This window comes from Symphodus melops (genome assembly GCF_947650265.1).
Source record: "Symphodus melops genome assembly, chromosome: 3".
Taxonomy (NCBI): domain Eukaryota; kingdom Metazoa; phylum Chordata; class Actinopteri; order Labriformes; family Labridae; genus Symphodus; species Symphodus melops.
This window is the reverse complement of record NC_136693.1, coordinates 4,655,451-4,677,857: the sequence shown is the minus strand read 5'-3', so window position 1 is coordinate 4,677,857 and position 22,407 is coordinate 4,655,451. Positions and strand designations below refer to the sequence as shown.

At 38.1% G+C, this 22,407-nt stretch overlaps 1 protein-coding gene across 2 annotated transcripts in view; it reads right to left on the bottom strand.

Moving 5' to 3' along the window:
• The window catches only part of luzp2 (leucine zipper protein 2), a 158,287-nt gene that overhangs the window by 31,105 nt on the left and 104,775 nt on the right, over window positions 1–22,407 (bottom strand). For both annotated transcript variants that reach the window (XM_079340255.1, XM_079340254.1), the window contains exon 6: window positions 10,447–10,509. In XM_079340255.1, the coding sequence (XP_079196381.1) occupies window positions 10,447–10,509 (63 nt within the window). The remainder of the gene's footprint in view (window positions 1–10,446; window positions 10,510–22,407) is intronic.

Below are 22,407 nucleotides of genomic sequence, written 5' to 3'. Positions count from 1 at the left end.
GGTTATGTTTTCATACTGTCCATAAAAGGAAATGTTAACAAATGCAAGTTATTTCTATCTGTTGAGTGGAGCTGTGGAGATGCTCGCCTGTAATAGAATGAATCATATTAAGAGGCTCGAGAGTCACATGCTCTCAAGTGCTAACTTATAAATGCAAATATGTGCTGAGCCCTCAGAATTGCCAAAGCATTTGTCTATTATTTACTGAGAATAAATCATGTGAGCTGCCTGCTCAGCCCAGGAGAATCTCAGCATTATCTCTGCCTAGTTTTTCCTGACGGTTTGAATCCAGAGAAGGCGGAGCCTCAAATCTTCACAATCCCAACAAAACTGAGTTTCAGTGTTTGATAAGATTGCTGCAGTTTCCCAGCTCTCCCTAACCTGTCTTGAAATGTATCAGTGTGAGTTATAGTCCCTGTTCAATTTCTGTCCCAAGACAACTTCATTCTTGTGCAGTTTTGGTTTTGAAAATGTATTGCAAGGTTAATTAATGATGTGTTTTTAATTACATGCCCAAACAAACAGTGCTACACGATGCTACAGTCTGACAGATTCTGCTTGGATCTTTTTGTTGGATTTATTTTGCTGAATTTCCATTTGTGTGCCTTTATTGAAAGGGCATCTTAGAAGGAGACAGGAAATATTTAGGGGAGCGTTGAGTATGTCATGCAGTAAACAGTTGAGCGGCGGAGTCGCTGTTTTATGGTCTTTGGTTTCTTTTAATAGGAACTTATTCCCCTTGACAATTGTCAAGTGTTGTATAAATAATGTACATATTTTGTTCACTTTGGAGATAGGGCAACAACTGCAGATAGGACAAACATGTTGGCTGACAGCTGCTGAATTACTTAGCAACATTAGCCATCCTGTCATGTTTGTGTCATATATATTTAAATCCCTGCTCTGGTTTGCAAATAAAAATCATTGGTCTTTAAGTTGCTAAATGTTACTTGTTTTTATCATGTGCCCGTTAGTGTTTGGATAAGAGCTGAACAAGTTCATCTGGTTGGGAAAGTCCTAACTAGTATCTCTATAATTTCAGCATTACACAAACATACGATTATTTCATGCCTTACACTTTAACATTTAATTTCTGAAGAATTTTGAACTTCCTAAAATGGAACATGTGGCCTGTGTTTTCTCTTCTGTCACCTTCAAGACAGTGAGAATCTCTCGTCATTGTTAATGATTTTTTCTTTTTTTAAAACCTGACAGTATCCAAATGATGTTTTATTCTATTCGTGTTTTCCCTTAAAAAAACAAATCAGTTTCACATCTTTACATTTGTATCCCATTTGTTCTGGCTTACATCATGGAGTGTATAAAACATGGACCTAGTCTGAGTGAATTATTATTATTTTATTTTTTTTGACCTGGCACCAGCCTCGAGTGGACCTGTGTGCAAGTTCATTTCTTTGTATTTCAGCAGCGGTTTCATTTTTCTATACCTGAGGTTGCCGCCTGACTTTCCTCCCCTTAGACCAACAACTCATGTGCATTTTTGTGTCATTGACTTCAGATTAGTGTGTAAACATGATTTTCATTTCCGGAAATTGTCAATAATTCAAGGTAAAGCTGAAGCCATCCGGTTCTGCATTAGAAGACATGCCACAAGTAAAACAGCCTTTAAAGTATTCTTGTTATCCAGGTTCAAAGAGCCTGTGGTATATAGTGTACTGTAGCACAGCAAGTGGGAAAGTTTCTACTGAATTAGAAACATGGAGATCATTAAAAAAGACAGAGAGAATAGAGAGAGTTTGGCTTGGTCACGAAGCAATTTCCTCAGGTATATGAGATGCTGTCAACACTTTAATAATAGGATGTGTTTTTATGTTGTTTCAAATGTTTGGACGTCTTTTGTCTGTCATGTCAAAGCTTTACGCCAGAACGGACACATAACAATCGGCTTATATTGTTTCAGAAAAAAACATGAAAGAAAAGAACATTTGTTTGCCTGTTGCAAAGAAGCCTGCTCACAGTCCACGTCTATATAATGCACTATAAATCCTGCCTTTATGAGAACAACACAACAGCTCCATGTCATGTAAAAGCGGATACAAACATTATTATGCAAGTGTATACACATCCTCAGCATGCAGTTGTCTGAACACAACCACACACTCCGTCTGTGTCTCATTCCTACTTTCTACACATTGCTTTATTTGTGCGCTGTGTCTGATTGGATGGCACAAGATGAGCTGAGGTAGACCTTTGATTGGCAGGCAACCAGAACTTAACTGAGGGAGGTTTATATTTTACTTCAAACATTTGATTCAGGGTAATGTGATTCATTCAATACAGAAAGCAAATGTAGTAGAGCAGCAAAGTAATGCAGTTGTTTTGTTTAAAGGATCCACCAGCGTCTGTTCCCTGCACACGTAGTTAATTGTATTGTAGCGTATATCACTGAAGCTGTTGGCACATAACTCCCCAAACAAGACGCGAAAATCAAACATTTATGATTAGAAACTGTGCTCTGATTTCTTCTTCTGATCACTTGGTGAGGCCTGGGTCATTTTAAAATGGCACGTAAATACATATACGTCATCATTTTGCTGCTCCAGATAGGATAGAAAAATATGTCTTATTCGTTTTTCCAAAGCATGGACATGCATATTGGGAGGGACAGCTTAGACGTATCTAACAAGAGTCATGTGGCCGAGAACGCTAACAAAAGTGTCACTGGTGATCCATCTCTCCCATAGCTCTCATATGAGCACACACCCACTGTCCTGCTCGCCAATGCATCTCAGTTCAATTTGTCTTTATTTTTCATATTTGTTCAAAAAGAGAAAGAGTTTCTTTTCATAATACGGCTCTGAAGTAATATCATAGAAGAGAGTCACATGACTATTGATACAGCTGCCTCTCCCATTACGCATCGCCACGCCTTCGATAAACAACTACTGTTAGTGTGTTTTTCTGACCTTCCCAAACGAACAAATAAACAAATACACACACACACACACACACACGCACACACACACACACACACAAACAAACACACACACATGCACCAGATGCACGTAGCCACACACACAAACAATCGGGTGGCTGTGGCTTAGCGGAATAGTGATTGTCTCAGGAGGTTAGGGGGTCTAATCCAGCTGCTGCAGTCAGACTACTATTCTCAAATCCATTTACCATTTTAGATACAATGATAGTGTCTAATAATGAATAGATATAAAGGGCATATATTTAAATCACTAATGTTGTCCAATGACAACACAGGGCCATTCTCCTTATGATCAGACAAAAGAGGAAAACCTTCAAAACCCAGCCTGTTATATTTTATCTGTATATGGTTCAGGTTATTTCATGTTCCCATCAAATCCTTATGCAAGAATTTAATTTAAGTCAAGTCATAACAGATCTGAAATATTGAAGTGGAACTGCGCAGAAATCCCATAAATTTGTCAGACAAGAACATTGGTGATAAATTTATGGTCTGCAGGAAAAGATGCCCAACAGTTTAAATGGCATCTCTAATGCCATGTGTCGCTCTCCTTCACTGAACGGTCTTAACCTTGACTCTGACTCGGGTTTTCTAAGGTTTAAGGTGTTTCCCCTGAGGATATCGCTGTCTGCTTCAGAAAGGTTGCATGAACATTTCCAATGAAGCAGATAAAGAGCAGTAATGGAAGGACATGTACAGCATGCAGCTGTAGCAGAAAGACCAGTCTGAACAGCAGCAAAGATGTGGTTCTTTCCCATTCCAATTGGACTGGTATAAGTCTTTAGCAAAGAAGTGTTTCATAAAACAGATTTTGTCCATCTACCCATTTTTACAATAAAAGGCATTTTGAAATACGTTGTCTGTTTTAGAAAGAAACTTAAGGAAAAGACTTGAGCCTAAGCAGAAGTGTATTATGGTGATAAAATATATTGCATATGTCTATTTTAATCTCTTATCTTTGCTCAAAGAGGTCTGTGATTTTTGTAACTGTGTAAAGCACACAAGTTGCACACAAGTGGAAACCACTGGTCTTGAAAAATAGAGCCAATGTGGAAAAGCAAAATCCTACAGTTCTTCGAGGGTCTGCTTAAGGGTCTGCTCCAGGAGTCCCAGAAGGCACTTACACACCACAGCCAAAAAAGCTTTTTTTTTTTTTTTTACCACAGAAATAAACGTGTTTAAAGCCTGGTACAAAAAAGTGAATAGGTCTGATTAGTTATTTTCATCACTGGCTCACACTGCATGGGGGTTGAATATTTTTTAAACGTCACTGTTATGAATTTATGAACGAGGTGTTCTCCATAGTTCGATGCGTAGCTGACATGACTGGCAGATGGGAGCAATAAAAGAGTTCGTCAAGAGGCTTAAAACCCGCCTCAGCTCCAGCTCTAAGTCTGTCGTTAGGCTCACTGAAAGCGAGGCTGACACATCATTTCCAGCATGGAGGCTGCTGCCGATGAGCCTCGGAGCCCTCTACAGGAACACATGATCACTCAGGCTTAGTCAATAAATATTTACAGTCGATGGTTGCACAGGTATCTTGTGTTGCATTGTTTAAATTTATGCCCTCTGTTTGTTAATTTCGATGTTTTTTATCTTTAAACAATAAATATGAACACTGCTTGGTTCCTGGTGTCACTGGTTGGGGGATGGAGGCAGTGTGAGACAAACGGGATATTTGGGGGGAAGAAATTCATGTAGTTTAAATGAACAAAACGTAATTTATATAGATATGGGAGGAAAATGGCTGCACAAACAGCAGAAAGCTGCAGCCTTAACTGCTGCAGTCGCTGAATCTCCACAGAAAACTGGTAGGTTTTCCTTCCAATTTAAATGGACTGCTGAATTTGTCAAGTGTTTGTGATTGGTGAAGTGAACAAACACACAGCTGACTCAGGCCTGTGGCTGCCTGCCAGCTCTGCTGAGCCTGTGATGCATTTTTCGTAGTGACCTATCCCCATTTAAACGGTCATGTTTGAACATTTACGATGCCCCTATTGTCTTTCAAAATGGTTTTTGAGATTCAGGAAAAGAAAACTGGCAAGGAAGATTGCTTCCGTCCATTCTACAATGACATATCTCTCTGGGTTTGAAATTACAACGGGTCTTAATGGTTCACAAGTCTTTTAGAGCAAACAATGACATTCTTGAATAGCCTTCACCGAGACTATGGCAACTGTGATAACAAGGCCAATAGTTGATTAGCCCCATTTACCCTCACAGCAGCTAATGTTGTCCAAAGTGACCTTGATGGATGAAATGACTTTAAGCCAAATGACTGAATGTTTTAATACCTGCACAAATGGTTTGACCACATATTCTCACTGCAGCTGCTAAGTAAGAGGAAACGTAAATTAACTTTAAAGGGTACTCCTCTCCTGGAGAACAGTGTACGTGTTAGCCTACCAGAATTCATTTGAAATGAAATATATTGTAATTCTTTTTTTGAAAGCATTTCATCCTATCATCAATCTGAGACAAGAAATCAATTTGTTGGCAAATCAAAAATAACAGTGACATTGTGATTTATCTTATGTTGATTTTTTCAGGAAAAAGATCCGAAATATTCTCTGTTACTAGATTCCCAGTCTGAAGGATATGCAATTTTTTTTTTCAATTGGGAATTCCGAAAGTTTGGGTTGTCAATCAGCTATAAATGACCTCACTTTAGTCAACTTTTAGTACCTTTCATTGGCTAATATTTATCATTATTCTTGTCTTGTGTAGTCTAAAAAATAACACTTTCATCAGGGGAATTATTTCATGAAAATAAGTAAGTATTTGTATTTGTATCTATTCCCAAAGGAAACCAGTTTGGTAGCAGACTGAGAGAACCCAGTGAAGTTCATTTCACAGTCTGAGAGGCTGCAGGATGAGTTGCATCTTAGTGTAGTGGAAATCATTCAACACTTCTTTAACAATGTTGTTAACATGCAATTTCATGTCAACTAGTTCTCACCACAGCACACAGATTAAGAACACAAAGCATGCTCCTCCACCTCACACACAGACACAGAAAACCAAGCAGTTTAAGTTTAAGCTGCTTTTTGAAAAACGATTACCACACCAGATGAAATGTATTCCAGTACACAAAGCAGGAATTCCCCAAGCCAATTTTCACAAGACGAGAACACAAATAACCCATAAAGGGAAGCTGCTGATTATTCATACATAAGTCTTTAAATATATCATTTGCAATAATAAGCAGCCTGTGTGTTGAAAGTTTATCCAAGGTCATAGAAAATAGACCAAGCCTAATCTAAGTTCTTGGACATGTCTTCAAAGACATGATTTAAGATTCAAAGATTATATCATCAGGTTTTTTGTAATAGATCTGACTCACTTAAGGCTTGGAGGAAATCTTAATTGAAAAGATCTCTTAAGCATGATGGAAACATTTCCAGACAAAAATGTAGTAAAAGGTCAAGGGTAATCAATATCCGAAGAGTTTACCACGGGTCATCTTGGGTGGGCGATCCCGTCTTTACTTTTCTAAATAACAAGTAAAGACTGTTAAATATGGACAGCCAAAGGTTTTCCATGGAGAGTACTTATATTGCCTAAGATATATCTAACTGTTTTCAAAGCCTTAGATATTATTATTATTATTTCATTATTGTAAGGGGATGTTTCTAGTCTTTGTGGGCGCTATAACAGACAAACCATGTTTATTGTTGCCTTGGAAACAACAGATGTTGAGTCAAAGACAGCATCACAAGGAAGCGGGAACTGCTACTGAAAGCTGCCATATTGTATTATAAAGACATGAGGTTATTATACTTGGATCCATCATCGGGAATCGTTTGTCTTGGCTACGGTAACTCAGAGTTATTTTTTATTGGGGTTCGGGTTAGACAAACAGAGAGAATCACTCCCATGATTTTCTGCCAGCTTCAACATCATCTTTCGTAATTGTTTTTGATTGAGAGCATGCTGGTTGCTGAATTTACATTGGTGGCTTTGAATGACACCACCAATTTTGGACACAGAAGGAGACATGTTGTCCTTATTTAATCTACCCATGGTCTAAATACAGTTAAATATACAACAGCACAATAAAACCACCCACAAAGATTGTTTTCATACAGACAAAGCATAAAGCAGTATGTAAAACACATAAACAGAGGTTATGTTTAAATGTCTGTCCTACACACACACTTGCAGGAGAATAATGTTTGCAATTGCCTGCCCTGGTGGCAATTGTTTTGCAGCTTTAGTATCTGTTTCTTTCAGCCAGTCTGCAGTAATTGCAATGTGATTACAGGTTCAGTCTGTAACCTTTCCCATTTAAACATAAATACCTTCCAGGATTAAAGTAGGTGCATGCAACAATGCTCCTCGCTCTGATTTACTTCAACGTTTATAGCCTCTGGAGGGAATTGGAGATAGTGACCTCGAATGATCTACCTGTGTTTGAGGAAACTCTTGTAGCCACTCACTCCCTGAAGACCTTGAAGTCTACCTGCCTTGATAACAAGCGAAGAGACAAGAAAGGCACTGGACAAGAACAAATGTTTATCTTAAAGAGTATCTTGAGACATATTCCTCCGCAGGTACAAAGCCAACCAGTCATATTTGATTTGCAATTAGATAACTTCCTTTCCTGTTGCTGGGAATATTGTCGCTTAGTTTAGGCTGTCGAACAACTTCAATCAGGACCTCTTCATAGCCTTTGTGCGGCTTCCAACTCGTGAAGTGTTATAATCAGACTTGGCTGCAGAGCTGCCAAATGTTCTATCATCTCATCGCGGAGTTTGAATATGTGATGATGTCTTGGATGGGCTTTGCTGGTGAGATGTCAGGGATGTTCAGCTGGAGGATTTATAGCAGGAAGCGGGCTAGTTATTTTCAACAGTTTCCTGCCTCTCAAGAGCTTCCAAAAACTAAATTCTCTTATTGTATACCTCTGAGCTTTGGTGTGTGTGTAGCTTAATCAACATGTGTTTCTGCATTATGGGCCGAAGAAAGATTAGAAGATTTTCTGTGCAAATTACTTCTGAGTCTTTGACTGTTAATTATGGTACATCCCGATTAATAATTCATGTTTTTAAAATCTGAAATCACCAAGTAAAATAAATAGCCTTCAGTTATTGTAGCAACAGGGTCACAGTTTGTAGTTGGCAACCTTAGTTAGGGTAGGCAGCATGCTAAGGCGCTGAGGCGACAGCTAATTATCAAAATAATTCCCCTTAAGGTCATCCTTTCTCTCCATTTGTCCTTGTCTCCTCATCTCCTTCTCACAAAGCTTTCAAGCTCTATTGTGTCAGCACTCTGCTTGGGCTGAATGAATGCAGCTATGGAAATGGCTGTGCAAAATAAACAATGAGAGGGGATCAGAGGTTGTTTAAGTCACTGCCTTGTTTATACATTTATCCCATTTTTAAATACCTGAGTTTTTAAGGTACTTACTGCATGGTAAAGTACTCGGTTTTCAAGCTAATCTGTGTTAGCATCTGTCAGAGTTTAATCACCAGGGATCTCATTTATCAACAGTGCGGATAGAGTGTTCTAAATTCTGTCTTACAAATACAATGAGTGGACACAACGTACTGACATTTGTGTTGTTTCAAAGAATAGGTCAAATAAAAAGCCATTGGAAAACTCAATGGATAGCCTTTAGCTAGCTATAGAAAGGTGGACTTCATCCTTGACACTTGTCTATCATGTGTTGAGTGGAGGGGCACCAGGTGAAGATCCACATGGGAAATAACTATTAAAAGAGGCAAAAAAACGTTTTGAATGAATGATAAAACACATTTAAAGTGTAGTAAAATTAAAGATTAGACTTCAATTTGGAAATATTGAATATGGTCAAAAACGTACCTTTAAATTTAGATGGATGCTTTTTTAGCAAAAAAAATATTCATTTAAACTGTCACCTAAACTTGATAGATCAAGATTAGATAATAATCAATACGATAGGCCTATATGCATTTATTTTAGGTTTGTGGAAGTTGTTTTAAATACAAATCAGCAATAAGTAATTGACACATTTTTATTTTGTCAGAACTAAAAGACAGTAAATCTAATGAATCAGATGGGGGAGTATTCATCAACTTCCTTATTCATGCCCTCCCCAACATATTATGGCACTGTTGTGATGTGAGTCTGAAATAATGTGTAGGTTTGGAAGTTAATAAAGGGACGGGGGATTAGGGACATGAAGTAGTCTATGTCTTTTAAGGACATGGTTATTTCTTAAGGGTACCGATAACTAATTTAAGAGACCTAAATATCACATCAATTTCCCATTGGATAACTGCCAGGCTGTATAATTGCTTGTCTTCACCCGAACATGCACACGACTGACAATTGTTCTGTCATTCAAAAACCTTGACAACATCCTGTGTAGCATTGATCGAACATGCCTGAGCTGCCTCAGGGGATGACAGGCTCAGGGTCTCTCGAAAGAAAAACATCCAACTCCACGTCAAGGTTCCCGTCCATCAATGTGTTCTTTGTTGTAACCATTGAAAAATATTGCACACAGTATGACTTGGATAAAGGAAACGCTTGGAATCACGGACTCCAAAACTTATTAAATATTGAGCCTCATGATTATACAGCACGAGGTGAACTCATGTGGGCATGTCATCAGGACACCCATAGGACCTGCTGCCTTGTAAGAGTCTGCATGACTAAATTACCACATGAGCATTGGTCAGCATGAAAGCAAAAAATACCAGTTCAAAGCTCAGCTCACGGCTTCACCAAGGATGTGCACCTGCTGAACGCTGCTTACCGTAACAAGTTGAAAGTCTAAAAAAGTAGACGGCAGCAAAAATAAAGACACCTAAAGTGCACTTACTCAAGTTTCTCAGATTACACTGTACCACTACCAAAGAGATACACAAGTGGCTCTGAGATTCACAAGACAGCTGAAGTCAAAAGTGTGTGTGTGTCAGAGAGGGGGAGAGAGTGACACTTTTTATTTGATCCTTTCTGCCTCTATAACTGTATATAAATGTGGTCTTCATCTTTTGTGAACTTACCAACAATTTAAAGGGTGTGCACGGGTTTGCCTTCAGTTTTTGATTCTTAAAAACAGAACATTACCAAACACAGCGGGCCTAGGATTTCTATTTTCTGCAGTGACAATGAAACAAGAAGCAAAATCTTTGATTTGTATTATTGTTATATCAATGATTAACATTTGGAAGTACACTAATATATTTTTTGGATTGTTTGTTATTTCATTAAAGTCCACATAAATACCAATATTCCTTATGTGCTCCAAATTTTGCAATATCCAAGCTCATGTCATCACACCCTTAGAACTCAAAGAATTCATGGCTTACTGTATTTAGAGTTATTAAAATAAATCCCCTTAAAAAAAAGTTGTTTTTGTTACCTCTCGTTCCAAAATAATGAAACATGTCTTATCATGAAATGCACCATTTCCAAGAAGAAGAAAAAAAAAATTCAGCCATTGGAGCTGAGAAATATTGATGTATGTGATAAAACAGAATGTACAGATAAATAATCCTTACCTCTTCAGCATAGGCGTCACAGAGTTTGTGTCCCGAGAGCAGCTTATTTTTCAAGCTCTTGTTCTAAAAAAGAGAGCACAGAGAAAGCAGTGAATCCATTGGTTTCTGCCCTGTGTTCCGCACTACATGTTCCCGTAACATTTCTCACAGGTTTATAAAAAGAACTATTGACTCAGTGGGCCTCAGTTTCACCAGCAGGGCATTTGGCTGTCGAGGAGCTCTGTCAGAAAGTGCTTGGTTGCCTCTTGATTTGAGACGTGGCCGTGGAGCAGACAGGAGTGCCCCATCTGAGCGTCTGAAAGAGCACTCATGCTCACAGGCATCTGAAAGGTCAGATGTGAAACTGGGGGCCAGACCCCTAGTGAGCTTTAAACGGGATCAGTAAAGCTTTACAATAAGAGAATGGCAGTCGGTGAGAGATGCCAAAGTAGAGGTCAGAGGGTCTTGTCGCATCCTGACATTGTGCAGTTTTTTAAACAATATGGAAGCCTAAGACTGATTAATGAATTAGAAAGCATGACTGTGTTTTACACTTATATACATAACATCTTCATGATAATATCCAAGTTAAATGGGAACTAAACCACTTTAGATTTGGAAAATGGCCCTTCAAGGTAGAATATAAAAACATTGATGAAGTTGTTAAAGGTCACATAGTATTAAAATATACATCACCATATCAACACTTGTCCCTGGCAGGGAGGGGCGTGGTCAGACACAGTTCATTTGCATTTAAAGCTACAGACACAGAAACAGCATTTTCTGAGCAGGGCTGAAATATAGGGGTTTATAGGCATGATGACATACAAAGGATTTACAACAAAAAACTTCACAGACATGTTTTTGGGAGCTCCGAGAATGATTTAGACTTGTTGAAAAGGACAATAATGTTATAGCCTTTAAATCTGTTCTTTATTTCCTAAATATATAACTTCCTTTGCTTTAAAACCATGCCTGAAGTTAAATAATCTTTGTCATTCAGATGTACAAGGCTTTTCTCATAGTTGTTGAGGTTGTAAAAGGGTAAGGGACATATTAGTGTTAGACACTTTTGGTAAAGTGTATTATGTATAATATCTGACCTTTAAGTCATAGTTACATTAAAAGATAACTCACAGGTTTCTGGTCAGAGGATTTATAGGAGAGACCAGGGTAACAAGATCTTTAGCTCTCAGTAAAATGGACCATTATCTATTTAAAATAAAGTAATGGCCCGGACAAGAGGGGGCATGCAAAGGCACAAGAGAATAGGACCTTAAAGCAGTAACAGCATTCAAAGAGAAGGGACTTTCCTTTTTAATTGACAATGATCTGTTTGCAAGATTGGCCACAAACCAACCTAATGTTCTGCCAGAAGTGCCCATCCAGATCTCAAGATGACCCAATAAAACAGCACAATGATCCATGACAAAAAGCTTGGCCGTGATTTAAAAGAACCAAAATTGTACAGTCTCCTGCATTGGCAGTTAAGAGAAGGTTATTCGAGGCAGGATGTCTTCAGTGTGACTTAAAACGAGCCCGACTGTCGCAGAAATGTAATCACAGTGCAAAAAGTACAGCACATGGTACAGTGTTCCACACTGCACACAACATAGTGCACCATTAATCAGAAAGGGTCCAACGAAAATGCAAAACTGATATGATGTATGGGATGTAGGGTGTTTTAGTGCATGCTTGATTACTTTTACATGGTACAAATAGGGAGAGGGCATAAGGAAAACATGCATATATCCAAAATAAAATGAAAACACACAACTATGGAATTCGTAACACCCACACATGTACAGTAAATGTGCTTTTAATGGTTCATACTACAGCAAGCATCGAGCTTACAGCATGATTATACAGCTACTTTAAATATGTCACAAGTTGTGTGCATAAATAAGGAAGAAGTTACGCCTCAGTCATCAAATCTTTAATCGCATGGAGTTTCATGCAAAACATTCTAAGAAATAGCCTGCTTTCCAAAAATGAGTTTTTACTGAGGGGCTGGGGAAATATAAGGAAAATGTTTCACAGATCCTGAACACGTGTTGAGGGAAATGGGGCCCAAAATTGCTTCATTGGCTCAAGAAACCGAAAGATGGTCTCATAACTTTGGATAATGATGGGAAATAACCGCCACTGATACCTAACTGAACCTGATGTCACTCCTGTTTTATCTCAGGAAACAAATGGAATTACATACAACTTCATCATAGCAACCAGCAGAGATTTATGAACCTTTTTCACTGAATCAACAGCACATTTAAACATCTTAATGAGTTTATCAATGGGGCTAATTACCTATAGCTAAGGGTCTATTCTTCAAAACAACCCAGCAGTACTCAAGCGAGAGCAATGAATATTCATTCAGGAAAACTAAACCCTCTAATCAAATGAACAGAAATAGAAACCCTGCACAAGACGCTGGCTGCTGCTCTTCTTTTACAGTACAAACAGTATGGCATACTACACAAACAAGTGCATGCAGAAACTCCTTCGACCCACATGTTTTGCTTGTAACGGATTATAGTGTATGAGCTTAGAGTGCGATGTAACAGACTTTGAAACAGCGTGATGGCTGATGCCACCAGGGTGGTCCTGAGTGCCGCCAACGCTGTGTTGTTGCTAAGCTTTTTTTTTTTTTCGAAGGCAGTAATCTTCGAACTGTGCAGAGAATTGACCAGAAAACCTTATCTCACTGTGGGCTATGTGGGAGGCAGCTCTGGAAAAGATCCACATGGGAGATGACGGCTGGAACGGGCTATAAAAAGTTCATCTCAATGCCAGAGAATGACAATGTGGTTCAATATGTCAGTTTTGGAAGACACAATGCATTTCATTTAAATTACAAGAAAGCAAAGTGAAATCAAATGTGATCATTTTGAACATATTTTTCAGAAAGATGTTTTTCCAGTACTGCAGATTAGAAGAACTGTCAGCTTAAATTTAAGAGAGCTAAAACTTGAGAATGAATTACTACAATAGAGGAGGAACAATATGATCGACATTTCTTTTGAGATTGTGCAGGACGTTTCAGAGAAGCAGTTTTTTTTCCCAGTTTCCATTAGTCAAAACTAAAAGTAGATCTAACAACGCAGATTTGGGAATATTCATGAGTGCTGACAGCTATCTCCTTTTTGTATCTTTCAAACAGACTGTGTTTTATTACGCCACATTTCAGACACAGTTGGGTAGTCTGTCTGTCTGTTCGTCTGCCCTTCAGAATCAGTAGCAGTTGGTGCCATTCTGTCTCCACTGACAGTGAAGTTTGTTTTCATCCACATGTAGCACCACTTGAATCAGCTATTATTGAAAACACAATATTGCCATGAGCAATTAGGGCTTATAAATGGTGTATTAAATTAATTCAGGTGAAGATAACACATTTGGCGATTATGTGGCTATGCTCTGATGATAGATTTTCTCCTCGATGTTGGAGACAGCTCAGTGTTATTAGGTGATAAGCCGGCCGTGAACCATAGGGACAATTTGGATACAGATGGAGAGGAGGAATGTGCTTCCAACAGCTGGCCTCTTGACATCTTCATATAAATGATGAGGCTACCTCCACAATTCTCAATCTGTGTCAGGGCACAAAGTTACTGCATTAGAATTGAGTACTGGATGACAATCATTCCCAACGCAGCTGCAACTCCCAGTCACTCGATGATTAATTTGTTTAGTTTCTTTTGCCATGCTAGCTTCACAGTTAGCATGGCAGGTTGCCAGGTTTAAATACATTTCAAATTGTTCAATGTACTGCAACAACGTTTTAGAAAAACATGAAGGTTCCAAAGGCAATGCATTCAACTTACTCTGTTGATGCCTAACTTTTCTTTAGCACCTGCATGAGTATGACATTTCTGTTTTTACTAAAATCTGGCACCAAACCTCGTATATATTCCTATAGAATTGTGAACAAACAATATGTTTAGTTTTTTAAAATTTGCATATCCTACCTGTTAAATATCTGCAAGTTTGAATTTGAATTGTGGGTCTGTTAGCATTGTAGCTAAAGCTTAAAAGATTGCTATGCAAACATAAGATGAAACAATCCTTTATCGATCCCTCTGAGGAGAAACTTAGCAGATGCAACAACACAAGACATGAAAGGCAAGAAGGGGAAATAGGCAAGTAATTGTGATAAAAACAAGAATAGATAAATCACAGCAAGAGATACATCCTCACATGGCTGCTAGCCTGATTCCAAACCCTTACTCTTGTTTAAATTAACTGAACAACTTGAACTTGCAACATGGTCTTTTGGCTTTACGTTCTAATGTGATTTAGCAGGATTTAAAAATGAGCATCGTGTCTTTTCTCACGTACGACATGTTCTGGTCCCTGTGGCTTTCCTTTCTCACTCCTACGCACACCTGTACTGTACACAGAACATACAGTACTGTGCATGCACACCGAGCAGAGGTAATGAGCTGGGAATGCTGTTGTTTTGGGAGCGATGTGGTAAAACCTGCGTATCAAAACCTCCCCCCCCCACCCCTTGATAACAGGCCACTGTTTGAGGATGTGTAAAAGTGGCAGCTGTCAAAAATGTGACGTTGTGTAGCCTCGGGAAATACTGAGAGTGAAAATGTGATCCTCTGGAGCCTATATGTCACAGAGCATTATGCTAAATTGGACACACAGCCATATACTGTATGTTGTAGCACGTTGTTCCAACTGCACTGTCATGGAGGGAAAAAAATTTACATTTAGATGTTGCACATGTTCTCCATTTTTAAAATGCAACAGCACACAATCCATCTCTCATTGTCTCACATGACTTTTACTACTGATACATGACAATCAGGGAGATCTGCTTCAAACAATAAATCACATAGGAAATGTGCACAATCGCAATGTTTATGTTCACAATTCAAACACACGATCATATCTGGTTTTCTCTTCAAAAAAAAAAAAAAGCCCAAATAAAGAAGAAATAGAAGTTATGTGAAATAAAATCAAAAGCCAACCATATAAAAAATCTGCAGTGATGATGCACCAGAATTTGGGCAATCAGTCATAATTTGAAGGACATCTGCACTCCATGTCTATCTGGCTCAACTCACCAGAGTTATTTTCACACTTTATAAAGTGCTGATATGTCGACAGCCCCCGAGTGTTGATATTTACTGTCCATCTAGGTCAGCTTTTTCACTTCCCCATACATCAGTGTTGGATCCTTTACTCCTTGAGATAACATGTTTTATTATTTAATTCAGATCAGAAATCTTTCTCACATTAACACCACTGAGTGTGAATGTGTATAATTAGCTTTGCCAGATTGCATATTTATTTCTTAAACCACTTGAATTCCCAGTGGTAAATAAGGGGAAATCACCTATTTGCATGCAGCTCTTTTGCTCTCTGCGTGTTCAAAGTCAAACACATCATTTCATGGGTGATTCAGAGTTCACACTTTAACATTCAACAAGTAGGGTCACACTAAAAATGGCATGCACAGGGCTTGACACCACTGAGGAACTGGTGTCATAACATATTTCACTTTAAAAGGTCAATAAGCAGACAGACTAAATGAAACAACAACACGTGCCTGTGACATCACAACTGTTTATAGCTTTCACATCTCAATGGTGAAAACACGCCTTCATGGATGTCAATTAAAGGTCTAAACACACTTCACTAGCATATGGTTTAAAGTAGAGGTCAACAAAGGCAACAGATAAACAGAATATTAAGAGGGAAATGTTCAATCTTGGGGTTGGTTTAGTTTTAGTGCACAGTTTCATGATTTTGTTCAGAGTGCCTACCATTAGTTGTAGCAGATGGCTGTTCTTTTTGTTAAGTGTAACATTTCTTATGACTTAACATTTAACAATAGAGGGTCGAGATTAAGCTTGAGTGGCATAGAGTTTATCATGTTTGAAATTTTCCCTTCTTAGTCATGGAAGCAGAGAGAGAGATGTACGATTATCGGACCCTCTTATAATATTGCGCTCAAAATGAAAGAAAGCTGGTTGAGTTGATCACTGGAAAACCACACTTCACTGTGACTCAGATTTCTGGCTATACAATACATAAAAACATGTTGATAGTTGTTAGGTCCCCGGTCTAGGGAAACCACACATACATATGGAGAGCGAGATGGGACCCAGTAGAAGGCCCTTGATGCATCAGTCTTACAAGATGGCTGTGCAGATGGTGGCTTCAGTTTGCTGGTGCATGTTGTTATGACACACTTGAATTAAAAACATATATTTTTGCATTTTTTGATGTAATTGCTATGTTCTGAAACACCTAACTAATTTTGTATGCTGAGACCTTTATAATGGTAAAATCCCATTCTGACTCTGATGAACTTAAAATGTAGGATTTAAAAGATGCCAGAAGCATCTTTAAACATAAATGTAATTAGAACAGTTGCTGCGTCTGAAGTGATGCTCAGTACAAATGTAGCTCGAAAATGAAAAGTGTCATTCTTGCTTTTGAGATGTCAAGCAGACAGCAGTGATTTAATTGCTCTCCGTGCCTTAGTATTCATCTTCACCAAATCATTCAGGTTGGTTACATAAGATAATTTCTATAAGTATGAACTCTAATATGTTTCATTGACAAAGTATTGCTTTTCTGCACAAAAGACTTGAAAGAATGTGTTCTTTTTTCATATCAGTTCTGCATGTAGTTTTCATTTGAACCATTAGCCATTCATTGTAGAGGTTATAACTGTCTAACTCAATCGCACAGAGAACTGCATGTACTTGAATCTACATGACCCCCTAAAGGCTCATTAAAATACATGTGCATTAATCAGAGTGGACTTAAGAAAACTAAAAAGAAACCTAGCTTGTCTTTCGATGTCAACTTAACTGTAAAACCCTAAAACTTAACATTGAATACATCCAAACAAATAATATCCCTTTCCCAAAGTCTCCGTTTCTCACCTTTAAAAATGACCTCTGATAATCATGAATAGCAGAATTAGTTGTTGCTGACCTCTCTCCTGGGTCTTGCTCTTCCTTATACGTTCTAAAATGCTTTGCAATGATGTGATAAAATGCCATACTTGGGGTCTTTTTACTTGACAAACTCTGTCATGTAATAATGATCAGACTCTAAACCATTCTCAATTACAATCTCTGTCAGTACAATCCAGCAGGCCTGTCTGCTTTCCCACTGCTGGGGAAAAAAATGAACTCACATCACAAGGAAAACATGGTGGGGCACTTATGTAGCTGTTGAACGCATCTAAAATAAATTACTTGCATTAGTAAAGCAAAATGTTCAGTGTGGATAAGCTATTGCATATGACATACCCTCAGACATTTGGCAGCTGGAGCTCAACACATCTTAGAAGCTTTGAAGGACTCTTTGGGTCAAAGGATTATTTGTAAATGTAGAGATTGCTTTCCCATCACTGTTTCATTGTTTTATTGCACTTATCATATACACTATGTCAACTGTAAAGGTATCAAGGTTATCTAGTAATTAAAAGATTGGCCCCGTCAGTCCCATTCATTTTTTCTGTGAGTTAAATATTAAACCAGTTTTTCCCACAGTGTAGTAGAAAACCATGAGGATCTAAACATAAGCAAAATACTGCAAGATCAAAGATGGCTGTTATTCATGTTGTCATGGTCTCATAATCTACAGCTTCAATCTGTGCCAACACATTAAGGAAAAACCCTGAAGAGCAGGACATGAGCCAAAAATCTGTAAAAATTCGGTTCCCATCAGACGTATAGACATTTAGCTTCCTGGCCTCATCGCCTCATGAGAAAATCTGTTTTTTTAAACAAACTCATCACTTACTTGTGATGTATGTTGCACATTATTCACAAGGGGAATAATTGTTGGTTATTGTCCAACTTAACTTCATGCAGCTGAACTGAACTATTAGCATCAACTAATAGCCCCAGATGAAGACACAGTCTATCAATAACCCTTTTTAGAGTGCTACGAATCGTCTCCATGAGCAGTGATAATGTCGTAAACCACAGATCAAGATTTTACATATACACCATAAAGCTCATGAAACAGGACACACTGGTGTCAATAATGCATGACGATACACCACTACCCAGAAGCTGCGTAAAATGTTTTGCCTCAGACAACTTTATACATACATAATAATACATTAGTCATATGAATCAGTTAATAGAAGGGACAACACACATAAGGTAGACTTCCTGACTGTGAACTCTGAATTTAGATACTTTAAACTGATGTGATTTGATTGACTAAATGCAGAACTTTTGCTTTTTTTAAATTTGGGATTAACATTACTTTTACTTTAATTAAGGATCTGATTACTTCCTGCAATCCTGCTATATGATTGGAAAAAGAAAAAAATACCATTTCACACCTTCATGCTGCATATAATGGAATAATATGCATAACTTTTCAGTCCTTTTATTGTCATTCATGAGGTATTGCTTTGATAGAAATATTATCCACATCCTCATTTGACCTGATCAGAAGCGTCAGATTAGTTCTTCTTCATAGATGTTGCCCGTCCCTCATAGCTGTTGAGTCGTTGTGTTGTGTGCCTGAAAAGGCCTCAGGCTATTTGGAGGAAAGAGATAAGATGAACTCTATTGATCCTCGCAGGGAAATTGGGGACGGCTGGCGTTTCAAAGGAGAGATGAAATATTCCATGTGAAGTAGTCAGAATTACTGTCAGCATAATAATGGAGCTGCAATCCATGTCTGCTCTTACTCAGCCACCTGAACACTAATGTCTGGTCTTCTTATTCATTAGCTTTCTGTTTATTACTTTAAGATGAAAAAAAGGGTCGGAATAATCTAAAGAATGTGATGGAAATGATGAAATTCTGGGAGTCAGCTTGTTCACACAAAACTCTTGAAAAAGTCCTGAAGTTTTCGGGGTGAGCTGCATGCGTGAAAGCAAATAGCCATATTTTTCACTCTGACTTTATCCGTACTTCCTCCTCCCAGCCCACAAGATTTTTTTTCTGCAGATAGTCCGAGTGAGCTGTAGGAACACAGCAGGACACAACCATTTCAGCTTGAGTGAGTAGGAGGTGTCGGTGATCTTTATTTTCTGCAATCAATGCATGAACCTTTTTATGCACATGACCTTAGGAATCTCTGTGCAAACTTCTGCATTATGGTAAATGGTATAATTAACCTGTACAATGCGTTTCTAGTCTTAAGACTACACTGCTGATGGCTGAGGCTTCTATGTTAAGTGACCATCAGTATTAACTAAACCATTCATACACATTCACACCGCCGACTAAGCAGCAGGAACAACTCGGGTGCAACAGTGCTTAACACTGCACCATCATGCAACCAACAATGCCTAATTGTCAACTAAATTTAACATTCTGCATAGCTGAGAACCTGTGTTTCATATACAATTTGCAATGAAAATAAGCCTTTGGTAACATTTAGGGACAACAGGTTAAAGGGTTTGAACATTAATGTGGCTCTAAGTTTAAAAACTGTCCTCAACAATCAATAAGCTGCGGATTGGAGTATTGATCATGCCTAATGGTGTTTAAAATTATGTTCTGCCTTGATACCACATCAGCTATACTATTGATAGTAGGTGTTGGAAGAGGGTGCACTGTATAATGGCTATTCTCCATCGAAATGAACTAGGCATTTTGTAAAGGAAAGGAGGCGCCATATATTCCCCCTCTACTCAATAACAGTCTTGCGTATTTGCTTTAAGGGTGTCACAGTACATCACATGGAAAGTAAATTAGCTTCATGTACTAAGCGAAGCACTTGGCTGATGTCAGGAGCTGGGAAAACACTTTCTGTTGCTGTGCTCATTATGTAAATGATATTGCTTCTCATTGAGAACTCAGCTGTTAGTTAATGAGGAACATCGGCAGAAGGATGTCATTGTCATAAAACGTCGTTATGTTACCATCATCATCTGGAAAAGTTTAATATGACACATTTACTTTTTAAATCACGTCTGTACTTGTTTTCCTAACACTCATTGCTGACAAACTTTTTTTATTTGATTTTATAACAAAAGATAGTTTACTAAGCAAAATAACAGATGGATGTTTACTTTAACTAATCTAGCATGGTATCTTCCAAGTTAAAGGCTAGCCTTTATAGTATTTAAAGGTTGCTACCACTGCAACCCAACCTCGGTGAAGTGGAAGACAATGGATGGATGAATTGTTAATTTACCCAGGATAATAATTGCACATTTCAATTCTCACAGGTGATATTATTGGGTGACCTCTGTCTTTGGTCAATGTTTTTCATGTAATTTGCAGTGAAATTTGACATTAAACATCACAGACATGGTGGATTTGCAGAGGATAGATCAGTCTTGATTGAGTGAAGCAATGCTTCTTTGGCTTTCATCAAACTTATCTCCCTGAAAAATCTGTTTGGCCAGATTGGAGCTTTAGCCTGAGTACACAAGACATCGCAAACAAAACAATGGGATAATGATTTCACAGTTTTGCCAAATTAAAAAAGTAACTTAAGACTTAATTAACTTATAAATTTGAATTTCTTATATCCATGCTTTCATAGATTTTGGACCTTTTTAAAATCATGCATTAAGTCATTGGGTAAATGTTTTTGTTACACATAAATACTTAATCACATATTGTCAATTCTTACATTAGCACAAAGACGTCTGCATGCTTGGAAAGCATGAGTTTATATTATGAAATTGTTCTGTATTTTATATTTTTGCAGCTTTTGAGTCTCATTTTTCCTTTAATAGCCTGCAGTCTGATGGTCCAGCTGTCTGTCTCCAATACAGCTATAATAGTCAAGTTAAATTAAAAGTGTATCAAAGAAAGAATAGAGATGCCAGATAGCCTAGCAGTTACTGTATGTTGTGGGAGCAATGTGCGGAGGCTATATTCCTCACGCAGAGACCATGGGTTCAAATCCAAAAACTTCCTGTCTCTCTTCAGCTGTTCAGTCTAATGAAGGTAAAAGACCTAGAAAATATAACCATAATAAGAAAGTAAGAATACAATCAAATCGTAATGTATAAAAGATTTTGTGTCATTAGATAATTGTATTACTATTTCAGTCATATTGGAGGAAACACAAAAGCTAATTTTGATAGAATGAAACATTAGAGCAGCTTATTATCAACCAAACTAAAGGATGCCTCGAGCAAAAACTAAAATATCATAATGAAGGAATTTGTACTTCCAAGATATTTCTCTTTTCTAAAAGATGTGTATAGCTATTTTCTGATTTCTTGACTAGGCACTGTGATGTCAGGAGGATCAGGACAATTTGAAATAGCATCTCCTGTGTTGCTGAAAATTGCTTTTTTTTAATATAAAAAGAAACAAAACGAAACAACAAAAACCTAAAATGTTATATTTGTCCAAACATCTGAGAGAAATATGTCACAGCATCCATCAGTCCTGAGGCACTTGGATGCATTTCTGTACAAAAAAAACCGGACCATCCAATTTATAATGTCACAGCAGAATATCACAGAAAACTGGTCACTTGTCTGGAGGCTGAGGGGCCAGAAATCAATATCCAGTCAGGCTGTGTGGAATAAAGCAACTCTGCTAAGTGACAGCATGAAACCATTCCCCTGAACACATCTTTCAAACAAGTTTCTATGATTCGGGTTCAGCTCCAGTATCCATGAAACTACACACGGAGAAATTTGGTATTATGTGCAAAACAATGAGAAGAGTGACACAAATGTAATCCCACTTGTAGAAGAAATTCAAAGACTTATGCATAAATGTAGGAGCTGCCAGCAGGTGGCTGAGTTGGCCCGACAGACATCCCACACACTGCAAATGAGGAAGTATAATTTTTCACTTCAACTTGCTACAAAGCTCAGAGAGCGGCATCTCTGCAATACGGGGGTAACTTTGTTGGTGAATGTTACCTCACATTCACTGCAGAGGAGAGGGTCATTTCAGGGTTCTGAGACGCCTTGTAAGATGCAGCAATATGTATGAAAATGGATAATCAAACTAATAGCAGACTGTCTGCTCTGCGGGCAGAGGTCCTACTGCATTAATGATGACA